A 15,758-nucleotide genomic window follows, 5' to 3' on the forward strand; every position below is an offset into this window, starting at 1 on the left:
ATTCAGCAGGAACTGCAAGGTGAGAAGTATTTGTAATTTGGAAAACAATAAACTATTTGACAATGAAATTTTCAAACTGAGAGTCTAATGAATTATTTGCTCAAAGTTGAGGAAAAGAGTGATGTCAATGTAACACTCACATCATTAACTTTAATAATTTTTCTCATATAACATAAACAACAATTCCAAAAATGAATGGCAGTAAGTGGCATATAAGTATCACATAAGTTAATTGTTCCATATATGCTTTGTTTCGTTGTTTTGAATATTTGACATTGAATATATCTACAATTTAATTTTTATCATCAGGTTACAACTTCCCACTACAAAATGTAATATCTGACTTCAGCAATTAAAATATGACTTAATCATAGATCCAGGATAATTTTCTTTCTCCAAATACAAACATCAGGAATTTTAGCCCAGGTGTGTAAATATAAGTTTCTGAAAATGTTAAACACTTGGCACAATATGAATAAGAAGAAAACATTTCCAGTTGCTAGTGCTTAATATAATATCAGTGTGCTTTGTATGCCACATCATTTGTGCTTCCTCTCTGGGGTCATTAAACAGTAGTTTATGAGTGTTAATCTAAAAAATAGAGGGCTGTAGGCCAATAGCACACTAATCACTACTTTTCTTTTCCACACTTCACACATATTGTCACAAACACCTCTTTTGCATCTCCTGTTCACATCAAATGGAACGACACATAGTTGTTGGCATATAAAACAAGTCTTCTAAAAAGAAAAAGCACAGAAATGATAAGGGTATAAAATGATACAAGATTATCTAAATGGTTCACACAGAACCAGACAAACATGACAAAGCAAGCAACAGATAGAGTAAACCTGTCATAACAAATCAAAATACCAAGAATGGCAAGATGCAAAATACTGTGTGCAATAAAAACAAAGCTAACATATCAATTTTCTATTCAGCTTTTATGCTAGCTCTGAGTGTTACCCTGAAGTACTGATGTAATACTGCACTTACAGCACATAATGTTCTTGGGAAACCTGAACTTGTTTCATGCTGCAGATTCATTCATGCAAAAACTATCATGCTATCATTACAAGGTAACATTGCATAAGATTACAAAGAACAATAACAGCATAATATAAAAATAAATAAATAAATAAATATTTGAATAAATAATATTCGCAGAGAAGGTTGAAAAGAAGAAATGCTCAAATGAATGTAAGACAAAACATCATGAATTCGTGAAGATATTTTGGGAGGATAAAATGCAGAAACTCTCAATCGAATACTAAGTTTAAACACAGTCCTTTAAAGGGCAAAATGAAGAAAGAAAGAACACACAAATAAGATATCAATAAAATCAACAATTCAGTGTTTCTCTACTGTTTGGTGTGTCTCCTGCCACCCACAGTCTAGGATGGATTTCATATTAAATTTCCAGTCAGTCCTAGTCTTCTGCTAGAAAAGGTGGAAACACATGGCTCTGTAATCTAGCACCAGCCATCTTTTGTTTGCTCTGGTATCTGCTGTTGCCTGGTATGTATATATTTCTGTTATTGTATTTGCGAGAGGTTAACAATTACATTGCATGATTTGTCATTTGCTTGTTTGATTACCATAAGTGTTACACAAACTTTTACACAAGATTATTTAAACAACTATTCAAAGTCAAGTATATATTACTTTCTTACAAGGCAACAGAGTTAGAGGTATTACATATATAAAAATGAACTGACATTTGTCTAATTGAGGGCCAATCTATGGAAAAATTGTAATGGTACTCAGTGTACTCTCTGCCACAAACTGAGAACTAGATTTAAAAAATAATCCCACATCTCTTCAGAAGGGGTAAATAATGAATGCAGAAATAAAGAACAATTTCTGTCTGTCTGAAGAATAATGAGCTGTGTCTGTTATTTTTCATGGTCAAACAAATAGGAATAAGGTGCCATTACGTGATAAGTACCACATAAGCACCTTGAGAGGCAAGAGTTGGATGTAAGCATTAAAAACACACACATGCATACTAAGGCAAAGAAAGAAAGAAGACATCACAAATGTGACACAAATGGAGAACTGACTTTTCATAGAATGCGTGTTTGATTGTGCAGTAAAATATTCTGGCTCTCATTCTGCATGCAAGCAAATTTTCCACAACTCACAATCTGAGTTAAAGACGGCATTTTGTCGTGCATGTAACACAGTTGTTTGAAGTTTCATTCAACACACACATTATACAGAGGCTGACAATTTAAAAAAAAATAGTCTGAAGATTGTTCGATGAACCCGTTGCCAAGCACTTACATGTGAATTATAGAGAACTCACACAGATGTCGATAGTTCTCATGTCTCATGGATACTTTTCACATAACTACTTGTCTCTTGTGCAGAATGCCACATCAGTTTATGAACAATGAATTTAAAAAACTTTTCTTCTTGATAGCACAATAATATATAGCAGACTGAGGGAAATACATACAACTATGTTTTCATCTGTACAAATTACTACTGGAAATGAAACTGAAATGAGCATGTGGTAATAGTGGCAGAGAGATCCTGCCTGAGGTTGTTCGTCTGCCTGGTGTAGGTCTTTCTATGTGACATCACTTTGGCAATTTGCATGTCTTTGTTAAAAAGATGAGATGAGATGAAATGATTAGGATAACAGGAACACCCAGGCCTCGAGTGAAGAAAATCTCTCACCTAGACAGGAATCAAACCCAGGACACTCACAACAGAGCATGAGCTGTGGACACAAATTACTTATGAACACAATAAAGTAATTGTCTGAATTTTTTTTCAAGTGATTAACTGTTGCTGACAATGATTCAAAATTAAAACCTGTAATATATTAGAACTATGTGCTGATCTAGAGAACTTCAATTAAGTCTTCCCATTATTACACACTGACTGGCTCACAACTTCAACTGCCATCCATTCCTGTCTACAATGTCCAAAAGACATAACTGGTCCCAAATATTATAAGAATGTCAAAAAACTCAGACACGAGATGGTAGGGCATTCAAGTAGATAAAAATGTCATATGATAAAAAAAAATTACGTAAGAAAGTAAAACTGAAGAAGTGCAACATATTGAAAATGTTATTTGACTGCAAAGTTAATGTAATGAAAATTAATGAAACTCCATAACATTATAACGAGTCAAGTGATGAATATGGCCAGAAAGTGAGGAGCAAATTCCAGATGATAGAGGCTACAGGATCATATTCTTAAAAGAGAATAATGGTGGAGCAAGACAAATAAATTATGCAAATCATTCAGTACAGAGCAAAGCTGCTGTGTTAAGCACCTGGCAAGAGGTGTGAGTAACAAAATATGTCACCACATAAACATGGCTATTACAGAATACACTAGTGCAGGGGCATGCAAAAATTTGCCCACAAACACCTGCACTTACATTGATACAACTGCAAATACATAATTGGAATTGTAGCCTAGCTGATTACAATTAAACACTACATTACTTTAAAAAAAAACAAAAGTCTGAAAGATATATAAATTTAGAATATTTCAGAATCTGATTAGTGAAATTAGATATCGCAAAATGTAAAATAACTCCTGTTGAAAGGTGTTCACTGCTATAAACTTGTTTTATTTGTGTAATAACGTCAGTAAGAATGGAAATATGTGCTTTTACAAAATCACTTTTCATTGTATAAAGGAATTGCGGTACTTCTGATATCTGGGCCACTGTATCAAGAAACTTTGTTCACACTCCACATTGTTGTTTATCTACAGGAAAGAGGAAAAAGTAATACTGCTGGCATATGTGGCTATCCTGTAAGCATCAACACTGTCTTGTCATCATCATTATTATTATTATTACTACTACTTACTAACGTTTGTGGATAAATTAAATTCCCACATGTGCAGAACTATTTGAAGGAGTACATAAAATCAAAAGTGTGTTCTGAAAGTGGTTGAACTTTTACGTTACTGCAGTGAACACCAATGGAAACAGAATTTGCAAAAATGTGCTGTCAGTTTCCAGAATGAATTGTTCAATCTGCAGCAGTGTATGCACCATTTTGAAACTTCCACACATACGGTTGGACGGATCAGTAAGGTAACATCATTGCCCGCTAAAAATGAGGTTGCGGGTTAAAGTACCGATCTGGCACACTGCTTTAATCTGCCTATCAGTTGCCACAAATGCAACACAGTGAAAAAGTTCATTCATATGAATTGTCAACAGGATGCCATCCAGAGAGGAAAGACACCAAAAATATATGAAATACATAAAATATCACACAATTAGCAGAATCATAGCATAATTCAAAAAAGAAAACATAATCCTGGATTTAAAAGCCAACACTGATCACAGTAATAATTCAAACTAAAGGCAACAGTTCAGTAAAATACACATCTTTCATTACTTCCATATTGTGAGTTTGCAGTCTTCTTTTAATAGTTATGACCCATTCAGAAATTTAATGAATTTTTGTAAAACTACTGTGGAAGCAAAATAAAAACTTGACATGTTTTTAGAAAGGCTGACACATTATCTGTTCCTTAATACTACTTGAGTCAGTTTTTTGCCCAAATTACTGTTTGATATTGAATCGGAACACCATACAAATAATAGTAATAAACAGCCTTCCTGTGGGCAAACAGAAAATATTTCTACTTGTGTGTGTGTGTGTGTGTGTGTGTGTGTGTGTGTGTGTGTGTGTATTGTAAAACTGTTCCTGCATAGCTAGTGTAACAGTAGAACCTCTCCAATATATTACTATCCATAATCATTTCAATAGGTACCACAGTGAAAAAACTTTGTTTCATGACTGTCACAGACAGAGACTTAATCTGATCACAATCATTTTAACAATTACTATCTAGCAGACACTTATGACACAGTAGAACATGGAACATACACAATAGGATGTAACAGAGTAAACCATCAAATACACTTAACAGGATCAAAACACAACAGTTTTATATACACTCAAGTAGCAATATTGCCAAAATGGTCACAGCATTATTTTCTTCTGTCTTCCTCCTGCATTTTACTACCTATGAATAAGTTCTGTGAGGGACAGGTAACAACTAAATGTTCAAGACTTTATTTCACACTTCCATATGTCACATGATTCACAGATGCTAATCTCCTTTTGCCTAATCATAAATATCTCTGTTTATCAGGTCACCGACACCAACTAGTATTTACTTTAAAAAAACTTGTGGAAATATTACTCCATGCACATAGTTTCTATCTAAGAAAATGATTTCTTCATGTCTTTCTTGCAGTCAATGCAACCCACAGTCTCCCCCTCCCACCTCCCTCTCTCTCCAGCAACCTTTCAATGAATTTACAAGCACTAATCAGAAAGTAACCCCCAGTTTTTAAGTAGCCTGGCAGGAAGTACTGATACAAACTGAATAGACACTACAAGGACATGTAGCTTAGAGCAAATGCCACATTGCTTTATGTTCAACTATAGTAGACATTCAAAATGAGAACTGTAATTGAAAATCTCACACGTGTTGACATTCAATTCACAAATTGTGCTGTACAGAGACTGATTGCGATAAATGACGGTGCTGTACATAAATGGCGAATGTTCATTACAATGGCAGAAGTGGCCGGTGGTCATCTATCTGCAGTCAGCAATGAACTAGAATAGAAAATTGATGTAAAAATCTGGGAAAACTGGCATTTCATTTTTTGCATGAAACAGTGACTAAATATTTAGAGTATCTCAAGGCCTGTGCTGTTTGGATTCTAAAAGTTGTCCGAGAACAACATAACTCAATGATTGATTACTTCTGTGGCCTTCATTTGATATAATGTTGAAGGAGAAGGCCTACTGCACAGAACTGTGATTGCTGACAAGACATGGGTTTCCTATGTTAACAAAAACAAAACAACAATCAAACCAGTGACATCATACTGTCTCACTCAACAAACCAAAATAGTCAGGAAGTTTAGAGCTACGATTATTTTCTGGACTGTGAAAGGCATCTTCTTTTCAGATTTTGTAGAATATGGAAAAATAATCAATTCTGAAGCATGCTGTGATACATTAAGGAAACTGAGAAGAGCCGTCAGATGGTGCGGTCCCTAGACTACCTGACATTTACTGGGCAATTCTTGGCCACGCTGGTATATACAGTAACAAATGGGGAATTTTTCAGATCTGTCCTACAGCTCAGACTTTGCTTCAAGTGATTTCCACTTCTTCATGCAGATGAAAAAGTGGCTTGACTCTCAATGTTCTGACAAGAACGAACAGCTTTCAAAGTACAAGCAAGGTATTGCTGGAAACTCAGGTGGCCAAGCTTTATGAACAGCAAATTTGTCAACTCATTAAGAAATCTGAAAAATCTGAAACATTCTTAAATATGAATGGTGGTGTGTAATGAAGTAATAAAAGGTTATAGTTTTAGTATTTTTCTAATAAAGTTCCTTTAATTATTCTAGTAATTTTTTAACAGTCTACCAGAGGTTAATTTCCAGATAGCTCTCATATCTCACATAAAAGATGGTCTCCTTCCCCCTCCTTTCCCAAAATCCATCATAACTAATATGACAAAAAAGTATTCATGAGAAACATGTAGAGGGGTCTCCATAGAGAGAGAAATGGAGGGAAAGGTTACAAATTACATTTGTAAGGAAATGGTTTTTACAAATCCATACCATTTTGAAACTTTTTTGTGTATTATACCTAATGCAGTAGAAAAATTTTTGAGACTGATCACTTATTTATTTTTTAACAGTCTACCAGAGGTTAATTTCCAGATAGCTCTCATATCTCACATAAAAGATGGCCTCCTTCCCCCTCCATTCCCAAAATCCATCATAACTAATATGACAAAAAAGTATTCGTGAGAAACATGTAGAGGGGTCTCCATAGAGAGAGAAATGGAGGGAGAGGTTACAAATTACACTTGTAAGGAAATGGTTTTTACAAATCCATACCATTTTGCAACTTTTTTGTGTATTATACCTAACGCAGTAGAAAAATTTTTGAGACTGATCACTTATTACAGAGACAGTTTGATAGTTTCAATGGAAATATCATGCTGTATGATTTTTTCTTATTCTAAGAAAATAGTACATGTGCTTTTATGTATCATGACAATGGAGTTCCCAAGTGAAAGCTTTTCATTTTTTTTTTCCTTCAAAAAGATTTTGTTTTACATCCATGGCACTTCACATGTCAAAAATTGTTTTTTGTAATGGAAACCACTCTGATTTCAACAGTTCGCACGTAACGTTTAAAAACATTGATTTTCTCCTGTAGTCTACATACTTCACATGAAAATTCCCACAATTTTACAAAATTATAAATGCTTCACTCAATCAAACCTCATTTTTCTTTTAAAGTCTTTAGCACTTTCTTATGAATTTGTGATTCTATTTTTATTTACTTCTCACAGCCTTCTCGATATTAAGCCCCTACCGGACTAAGGCATCTACTATAATGCCTTTTTGTCTGGGAGAAGTTAAGCATTTCTTTTCAGTCCTGTTACACAGGATGTATGATTATACTTTATGCTACTCATTCCTTAGCAGAGTTTTCAACCAAGAAACTTATGAATCCTTTGTTACCAGCCTATTCTAACCCTCCTTGTGAACTGTCGCCACCAACATGGCCTGCGAGCAAGGCAGAGAGAGTGCTGCTGTAGCCAGCAATCTGCTGCTGAAGGGGCAGTGACGGGCTCGAATCCAGAGTGCGGACGGGGCCAGGAGAGCTGTCTGAGCCTTGGGATGCAAGTGTTGGGCAGTCCAGGAGATCCAGCGCATCTGATGGAGTAGGAGGCCCTATAATAAAGAGATTAATATATTATGAAAGGAATTCTCTAGAATGTGGTGGCACTGTTACATGTCAAATATAAGCAACAATGAAGAGGCCTTTTCTTATTATTCTAGTTAGATGCAATTGATCTCAAATTAAGAGAAGAAAGAGATTTTAAGTTATGGAAACAGAACAGAAAAGAACACTTAAGAGTTCATGCAAATAAAAAAAGGGCACATAAATATGTACGAAACAGAACAGATTAAGAGGAAAATTTAACCCAGGAGTGGCTGACATCAACTGTGCTAGGAGCTGCTGACTTACAGTCCTCGAGGCTATACTGGGTGGCTATCAGGGTAGGAATACATATGTCGGGTTGTCTGGTCACCACAGTTACACTGGTTAGACAGTCTGGTTTTAAGAGATTTGCTTTGGGTCTTGCTTCAGTCCACTGCCTGTTAAGGGATTACAAAACTCTTAAGTTTTTGAGGTTGCTGAGGACTAGTTGTTCTGGCAGTTCCATCCTAATGGTTTCTTGATGTTGACAAAACCTTCACTTTAAGCTGAGTTTGGTATTCATAGTCCTTGGCTGTTATGAGGCAGTTATTTCTTGATTTCAGCCTTTGGGTAACCAACCGAATACTGTTGTTCAGACATGGAGGGCTTCATTTTCTCTTTGTGGGTTGTTGCCTCTCCTCAAATTGTAACAGATTAATTCAAGCCAAGTAGTAGAACTTACCTATAGGAATAGATTTCAGATAGCTAGTGATTAATCTGCACATTTCACTGAATGAGGCATCAACATGCTTTGTATTAGATGAGAGAGACACATCTTCTTTCTTTTTGGCACAATAACAAATTTCCAGTACTGTTGTTTCTACCACTTGTGGCTTAGCATCTAAATTTGAGCCTACACTTCTCTGGATGACATTGTTTCTATGACCAATTTTCTTTCGGTTGTGCTGGTCTACCTCGGAGCTCTATTCAGGTTTGCACCCAAGTATCTGGGGCAGGAGCAGTGCTCCAATAGCATTCCTCTCCATGTAGCCTGGGATTTTGTCAGGTTAGCCTTCAGTTAGTCCTGCACATACTCTAGTATGGGCTTCTCCAGGATGTTAGTGTTTGGACAACACAGCTCTTTCATTAGTGTACACTGGTACGAATATTGAAGTGTTGGGGCTAGTACGCTGCCTGGAGGTAGGTCATTTCTCTGCCACCTTCTTCATCGCTTCTGAAATTCCACAAGAACATGCAATTTTCGAGAAGACACGCAACATGAATGGAGTATGATTGAACAGCAAAGCATTAACACAGTAATAAATTTTTTATTTTTATTTTAACACAGTAAAATTCAATATTTAATATGCCTATTCTCTTCATTTGAAACTACATCTGTAATTTCCAAATAACTGTGAGGACAGTAGTGGAGGTACTTACTGTTTTATTCAGTTTCATTTGCAGATAGATTATGGGAAGAATAAATACTATGGTATCTGTTGTCCATAAAAATGTACGTTCATAATTTTTACAAGAGCACTAAGGGTCTGCAGTATACTTCTGATTTCCCCCTTAAAATCATTTCTTGAAAATTTTCCACTACATTTTCTTAAAGAGAGATTTTTTTTTAAAAAATCTGCCAATTCAAATACTTCAAAATGGCTGTCATCCTCTTCCATCATTCTAATAAATTTGTGACCATTTTCACTGTAAATTGTGAATACCAGATGTTTCCTTTAGTCAACCTGATGTATATATTAGTTATGTAGAAATGCCAACAAATTGCTTGCACAAGATAGACTAGTTGCCTCAGTTTGGTATTTGGACTGAAGATCACAACAACAAACAGCATGGCCACCAAATGCCATTGCCTTAAACATAATATTATTTATTTTAGCAATTAGTCTCAGTCTACAGGTTCATGATTTGGCAGAACACATAATATAATTGCAAGGCTGCAGAATTACAGACCATTTCTTACCTTCAGAAGGTGAAATTTTGAGTACTGCCAATAAACACATAAAGATACAAACAAATACCATGACTTTTGAAAGTGTTACATACTTCATCACGAAAGAAAATGGGATAGCTTGAGGAAGGTTACAAATGAAGACCAGGTTACTCAGACACCAGGCTGAGATAAAGATGAACTGAGAGACATCATCAGAAAGATAAGGTCAAAAATAGTACACTGGTATGCACTGTGCTGGCTTCAGGCCAGAGATGATAGAATGGAGGACTGAGTGGTAAAGGTGGAGTAAGAGAAACATACATGAGAACAACAGAAGGAAATACTGAGTGGTGAAGATAGAGCAATAGGAAGGTAAATGAGAAATGAAATGAATAATGCATTTGAGAACTATGCAAAAAATGGAAAATGTGATGGGGAAACTACTAGCAGCAGTGACAGAGCAAAATACAAAAACAAAAAAAAACAAAAAAATAAGAAGTAGCAAAGTAAGTTATTGAGTAAATACACCAAGAAATACTACCAAAAGGTAAAAGAAAAAATGTGGGAAAAAAGATTACATTTGTGATGATGATGACTGTGTCTTTAAGGCTGACATAGGGCAAAATTGCAAATCAATATTCGATTTTTTTTACTGCGTAATTTATTAGATTGATTTTTTAAGAATAACATCAGAAAGTTTTATATTCAAATTATGGCTAGAAATACATTTTAAGAAAGTTAGTCGGCACCTGCCACGCCCTCTCTTTCTATGCTGTGGTCCATGGCTTCTTTATGCTAGAAATTTGTGTGTTAATTTTTCATTCACACAATCAATTTTTTTTTTTTATTTTATTTTTTTTTTTTTTATTTTTTTTTTTTTTAAAAAAAAGTACATGTTACAAACTTATTTCAGTTTTTAGTTTTGCATATATCAACCTGTTATGCCCGAAATGGGTTGTAACAGTAGACGAATATTTTTAAAAAAAGTGAGGAAATATTGAATTTCTTGTGTACAAGGTCCAGGAAATTTAAATAACAATGTTACAGATGCTGCTCCTGAGTATGAAGAACACCGAGTTCATTAAAGAAGAAAATCAGTGAAGAAATTGATGATGCTGTGTACAGGGCCAACGACGAGTTTTTTAGTGGATTTAGGTCAACTGAATTAGAATTGCTGGCCCTTAGGTTTAATGTTTCATATGCATATGGCTATTGTGGGTCAAAGGACCTTAGACTTTATGGTGACAGTAACTGAACTGGCTTTGTAAGTAACATACATAATTTGTGTAAAATTTGTAAACATGAAAAGATAGCTGCATGTGATACCTGTCTAGTCTTCAATAGTGGAAATGTAGGTAGGAGTAAGTGCCTGCAGAAACTAGGCTTCCATTCCGGTGCTTTCACACTGAAGATACTCAGAAGCATCGATCAAGTGCGACTGGACAAAGCAGCAGAAGAAAAAATGCAAAAGTTGGCTAAGTAAAGGAGGCACGGGAAGAGGAAGACGAGGATGAGAATAAAGATTACGGATACTGACAGCATTAGTCCCTAGAGGTATAGCAATATTTTCAAAAACTGAAATAAAAACTTTAAGTCTAATTGCCGTAAAATTACTTTTTTGAGCTAGGATGTAATTTTCTCAGTAACTTTAAAAGCTAATGCCCTGAAGTTTGGCACAGTTCTTTAGAATTACTTACTGAATAATCCTGTGCAGCACTTTTCCAATACCTTTTCTCTGCGAAAAGTTCTCCTTTAAAATTTGAGAAAATAGAGCAGTCCCGGGTAACACGTAAATGAAGGATCACCCTTTGACTAAACATGCCCTGGTGCACGGCCAGCACATCTTGGCACAGTGTTGCACCATCCGGGTTATCTGGATACTTCCCACTAACACCAACCTGTCAGAACTCCGGAGATGGGAACTTGCTCTTCAGTAAATCCTCTCTTCTCGTTATCCGCCAGGCCTCAACCTCCGCTAATTTCAAGTTGCCGCCGCTATTACCTCACCTGTCTTTCAACAACATCTTTGCCACTGTACTTCTGCTTCGACTGACATCTCTGCCGAAACTCTTTGCCTTTACAAATGTCTGCTTGTGTCTGTGTATGCACGGTTGGATATGGGTGTGTGTGCGCGAGTGTATACCTGTCCTTTTTTCCCCCTAAGGTAAGTCTTTCCACTCCCGGGATTGGAATGACTCCTAACCCTCTCCCTTAAAACACACATCCTTTCATCTTTCCCTCTCCTTCCCCCTTTCCTGACGAAGCAACCATGGGTTGCGAAAGCTTGAATTTTGTGTGTATGTTTGTGTTTGTTTGTGTGTCTATCAACCTGCCAGCGCTTTCATTTGGTAAGTCACATCATCTTTGTTTTTAGATATATTTTTCCCTTGTGGAATGTTTCCCTCTATTATATCCATATCATTAATTTGAACCCAACAATTACGTTTGTTATTGTCACTGTTGCAATTCGAAATCTTTTCTGTTGTCTTATTTTCTCTCTCTGTTTTTGCCACTAGTTTCACTTTGTATTCACCTTCTCCTTTTTACCGTAATCTACTATACAATTTTATCCCGCCTATATATACTCAATAATACGTAACCCACTTCCAAACCATAACAAAAAAAAAATTTTTTTTCCGCTTTCAACACTACCGCTGCTATAAAATCCACCGTTTCTAGTTCACAAACAGTTCCTTTCACCTATTAAACAACCATTTCGGCTATTTCGAATAACAAACAGTTCCTTTCACTTATTAAACAACCATTTCGGCTAGTTCTAATAACTTTCGCTTTATTTCCAATTCCGTTTTTCCCACATCACTGATCATTTTTAGCCGCTTCCCACAGGTTTTAACGTCATTATTTCTTCGTCAGACAATTGTTAGCCTCATTTTCATAATCTTCCACCACAAAACCACTCCTTTTAATACATTTATACACAGTTTTTTCGAAATTTTTCCGAATTTCTCCACCCTTTAACGTGTTTTAGCGGCAACAAAACCACCTAACCTTTGTGCACATCGTTGTCTACCAACCCAAGTTCACCACAGGATCAACACAGCCCAGCTTTAACCAACACTTTTTCGCCTTTTTTCACACCAGATCTCCAGTTGCTTTCTAGTTCACCTTTATCTCTCCCCATATATTTTTATTTTCATTTTCATTTCAGCCTCATGTTACACTTCCCACCTTCTAATACCATGTCACCTCACAACACCTCCACAACGACCCCATTAAGTTTCATTTACATTCCCTCCGCAAACTGTCTGACATTTGGCATTACCCCCAAAGACCTCACACTTAAAGTTCCCATCTCTGGCTGCAACCCTTCTTTCCATCAGTCCCTATACCAATTCCAAACTGAACAATCCATTGCCCTCACCCACCTAATCGTTCACCTACACATCAACTCAGCCAACAAACACACCCGTCAACTCCTATCCTTAATAAAAGTCCTCAGTCTTTCCTCTCCCACATCCACACCAGCTGTTCAGAGCATCCTCCTACAGGACAATTGCAAATTAGAACAGCATGCCACCCTCCACCTCAAAAAACTATCCAATCTCCTGGTTTCTCACCTCCGGAAAGGCAACTCACTCACCTTTCACAATCTTTCCAACAAACCTCAAACTCCTCTCATTGCACACAAACCCAGTCTCTCCCATCTACTCAATCTCCCACTTCCAGCTCTACTCCCTCCAAAACCTCAAAATTCCAATCAACACAATCTGGAACCACAACATCCTAATTCAATAGTTAACCTTTCCTCCAAACCTCTCTCCCAATCCGAAACCTCTGTCCTATCCAAAGGCCTCACACCTTCAGCCCCACTCCCAGATTCAACCAAACAGCCCTTGTCAAAGATTTACTGTCCTACACTCGTACTCTCTGCTGGAAATATCACTTTACCACGAAGAAAAATGATCCTAATCCTACTCCTAATGATTCAAATCCCCAAGACACTATCCAAATTGAACCCTACCTGGAACAGTTCCGTCCTCCGTCACAGCGGGACCCACCTCCTCTTCCTCAAAATCACCCTCTCCAAACCTTCCAGGAATTTCTGACTTCCAGCCTTGCCTCTCAATCCTTCTTAAAAAACCTTAATCCTACTCCCAACATCACCACTGCTGAAGTCCAGGCTATCCGTGATCTGAAGGCTGACCGATCCATCGTCATTCTTCCAGCGGACAAGGGTTCCACGACCGTGGTACTTGATCGTCGGGAGTATGTGGCTGAGGGACTGCGTCAGCTTTCAGACAACACCAAATATAAAGTTTGCCAAGGTAATCCCATTCCTGAGGTCCAGGCGGAGCTTCAAGGAATCCTCAGAACCTTAGGCCCCCTACAATACCTTTCACCTGACTCCATCAACCTCCTGACCCCACCGACACCCCGCACCCCTACCTTCTACCTTCTTCCTAAAATTCACAAACCCAATCATCCCGGCCGCCCCATTGTAGCTGGTTACCAAGCCCCCACAGAACGTATCTCTGCCTACGTAGATCAACACCTTCAACCTATTACATGCAGTCTCCCATCCTTCATCAAAGACACCAACCACTTTCTCGAACGCTTGGAATCCTTACCCAATCTGTTACCCCCGGAAACCATCCTTGTAAACCATTGATGCCACTTCCTTATACACAAATATTCCACACGTCCAGGGCCTCGCTGCGATGGAGCACTTCCTTTCATGCCGATCACCTGCCACCCTACCTAAAACCTCTTTCCTCATTATCTTAGCCAGCTTCATCCTGACCCACAACTTCTTCACTTTTGAAGGCCAGACATACCAACAATTAAAGGGAACAGCCATGGGTGCCAGGATGGCCCCCTCGTATGCCAACCTATTCATGGGTCGCTTAGAGGAAGCTTTCTTGGTTACCCAGGCCTGCCAACCCAAAGTTTGGTACAGATTTATTGATGACATCTTCATGATCTGGACTCACAGTGAAGAACTACTCCAGAATTTCCTCTCCAACCTCAACTCCTTTGGTTCCATCAGATTCACCTGGTCCTACTCCAAATCCCATGCCACTTTCCTTGACGTTGACCTCCATCTGTCCAATGGCCAGCTTCACACGTCCGTCCACATCAAACCCACCAACAAGCAACAGTACCTCCATTATGACAGCTGCCACCCATGTCTGCTTGTGTCTGTATGTGTGTGGATGGATATGTGTGTGTGTGTGCGAGTGTATACCCGTCCTTTTTTCCCCCTAAGGTAAGTCTTTCCGCTCCCGGATTGGAATGACTCCTTACCCTCTCCTTTAAAACCCACATCCTTTCGTCTTTCCCTCTCCTTCCCTCTTTCCTGACGAAGCAACCGTTGGTTGCGAAAGCTAGAATTTTGTGTGTATATTTGTGTTTGTTTGTGTGTCTATCGACGTGCCAGCGCTTACACACAAAATTCGAGCTTTCGCAACAAACTGTTGCCTCATCAGGAAAGAGGGAGGCAACAGTTTGTTGCGAAAGCTTGAATTTTGTGTGTATGTTTGTGTGTCTATCGACGTGCCAGTGCTTTCGTTATATATATATAATGTTGGGTTATGATAAGTAATACAATCGTAAGAGTATGGAAGAAAGTAAATTGGTGTCCTGGTTAAAGAATTTCTGTCAAAGAGGTAAGGTAAACAGAAAATGAAAAGTGTCAGCATGTGTGGAGGAGAATGTGCGGATTATCTGAAAACTATAATTAACATCTGAATTAATCAGCTCATATGTGAAATTTGTGTAATTTAGTGCAACAGCAGAGGCAACATGTGGTAAAAATCATCTTGAGTACAAGATCTTAACACTTTGCCGTCTGCACGTCTCGTACAAATGTATTCGCTTGGTGCCAGCAGCACTAATTCGCATTACTTGGCTTGTCACCGGCCATTCTTGACATTATTGGGAGATTATAAACCGTGGTTTAACTAATCTCACCGCCAGTTCACAACCCTCTTCCCCTACTTTCATGAAATGTCAAAGACATACATACGTAAATAAATACAAAATTTGTTTGTTTCATATATTTGTTTATTTGCATTTTCTTTGGTACTTAGTATTTCTCTTTCATGCAATAT

The 15,758-nt window shown here is 37.5% G+C and overlaps 1 protein-coding gene across 1 annotated transcript in view; it reads right to left on the bottom strand.

Moving 5' to 3' along the window:
• Window positions 1-7,315: 7,315 nt before the first annotated feature.
• Window positions 7,316-15,758, bottom strand: part of LOC124804806 (deoxynucleotidyltransferase terminal-interacting protein 1) — a 112,460-nt gene continuing 104,017 nt past the window's right edge. The window contains exon 8 of the mRNA XM_047265147.1: window positions 7,316-7,765. Coding sequence (XP_047121103.1) covers window positions 7,557-7,765 — 209 coding nt within the window. The 3' untranslated portion in view covers window positions 7,316-7,556. The remainder of the gene's footprint in view (window positions 7,766-15,758) is intronic.

This window comes from Schistocerca piceifrons, chromosome 1 (assembly GCF_021461385.2).
Source record: "Schistocerca piceifrons isolate TAMUIC-IGC-003096 chromosome 1, iqSchPice1.1, whole genome shotgun sequence".
Classification (NCBI taxonomy): Eukaryota; Metazoa; Arthropoda; class Insecta; order Orthoptera; family Acrididae; genus Schistocerca; species Schistocerca piceifrons.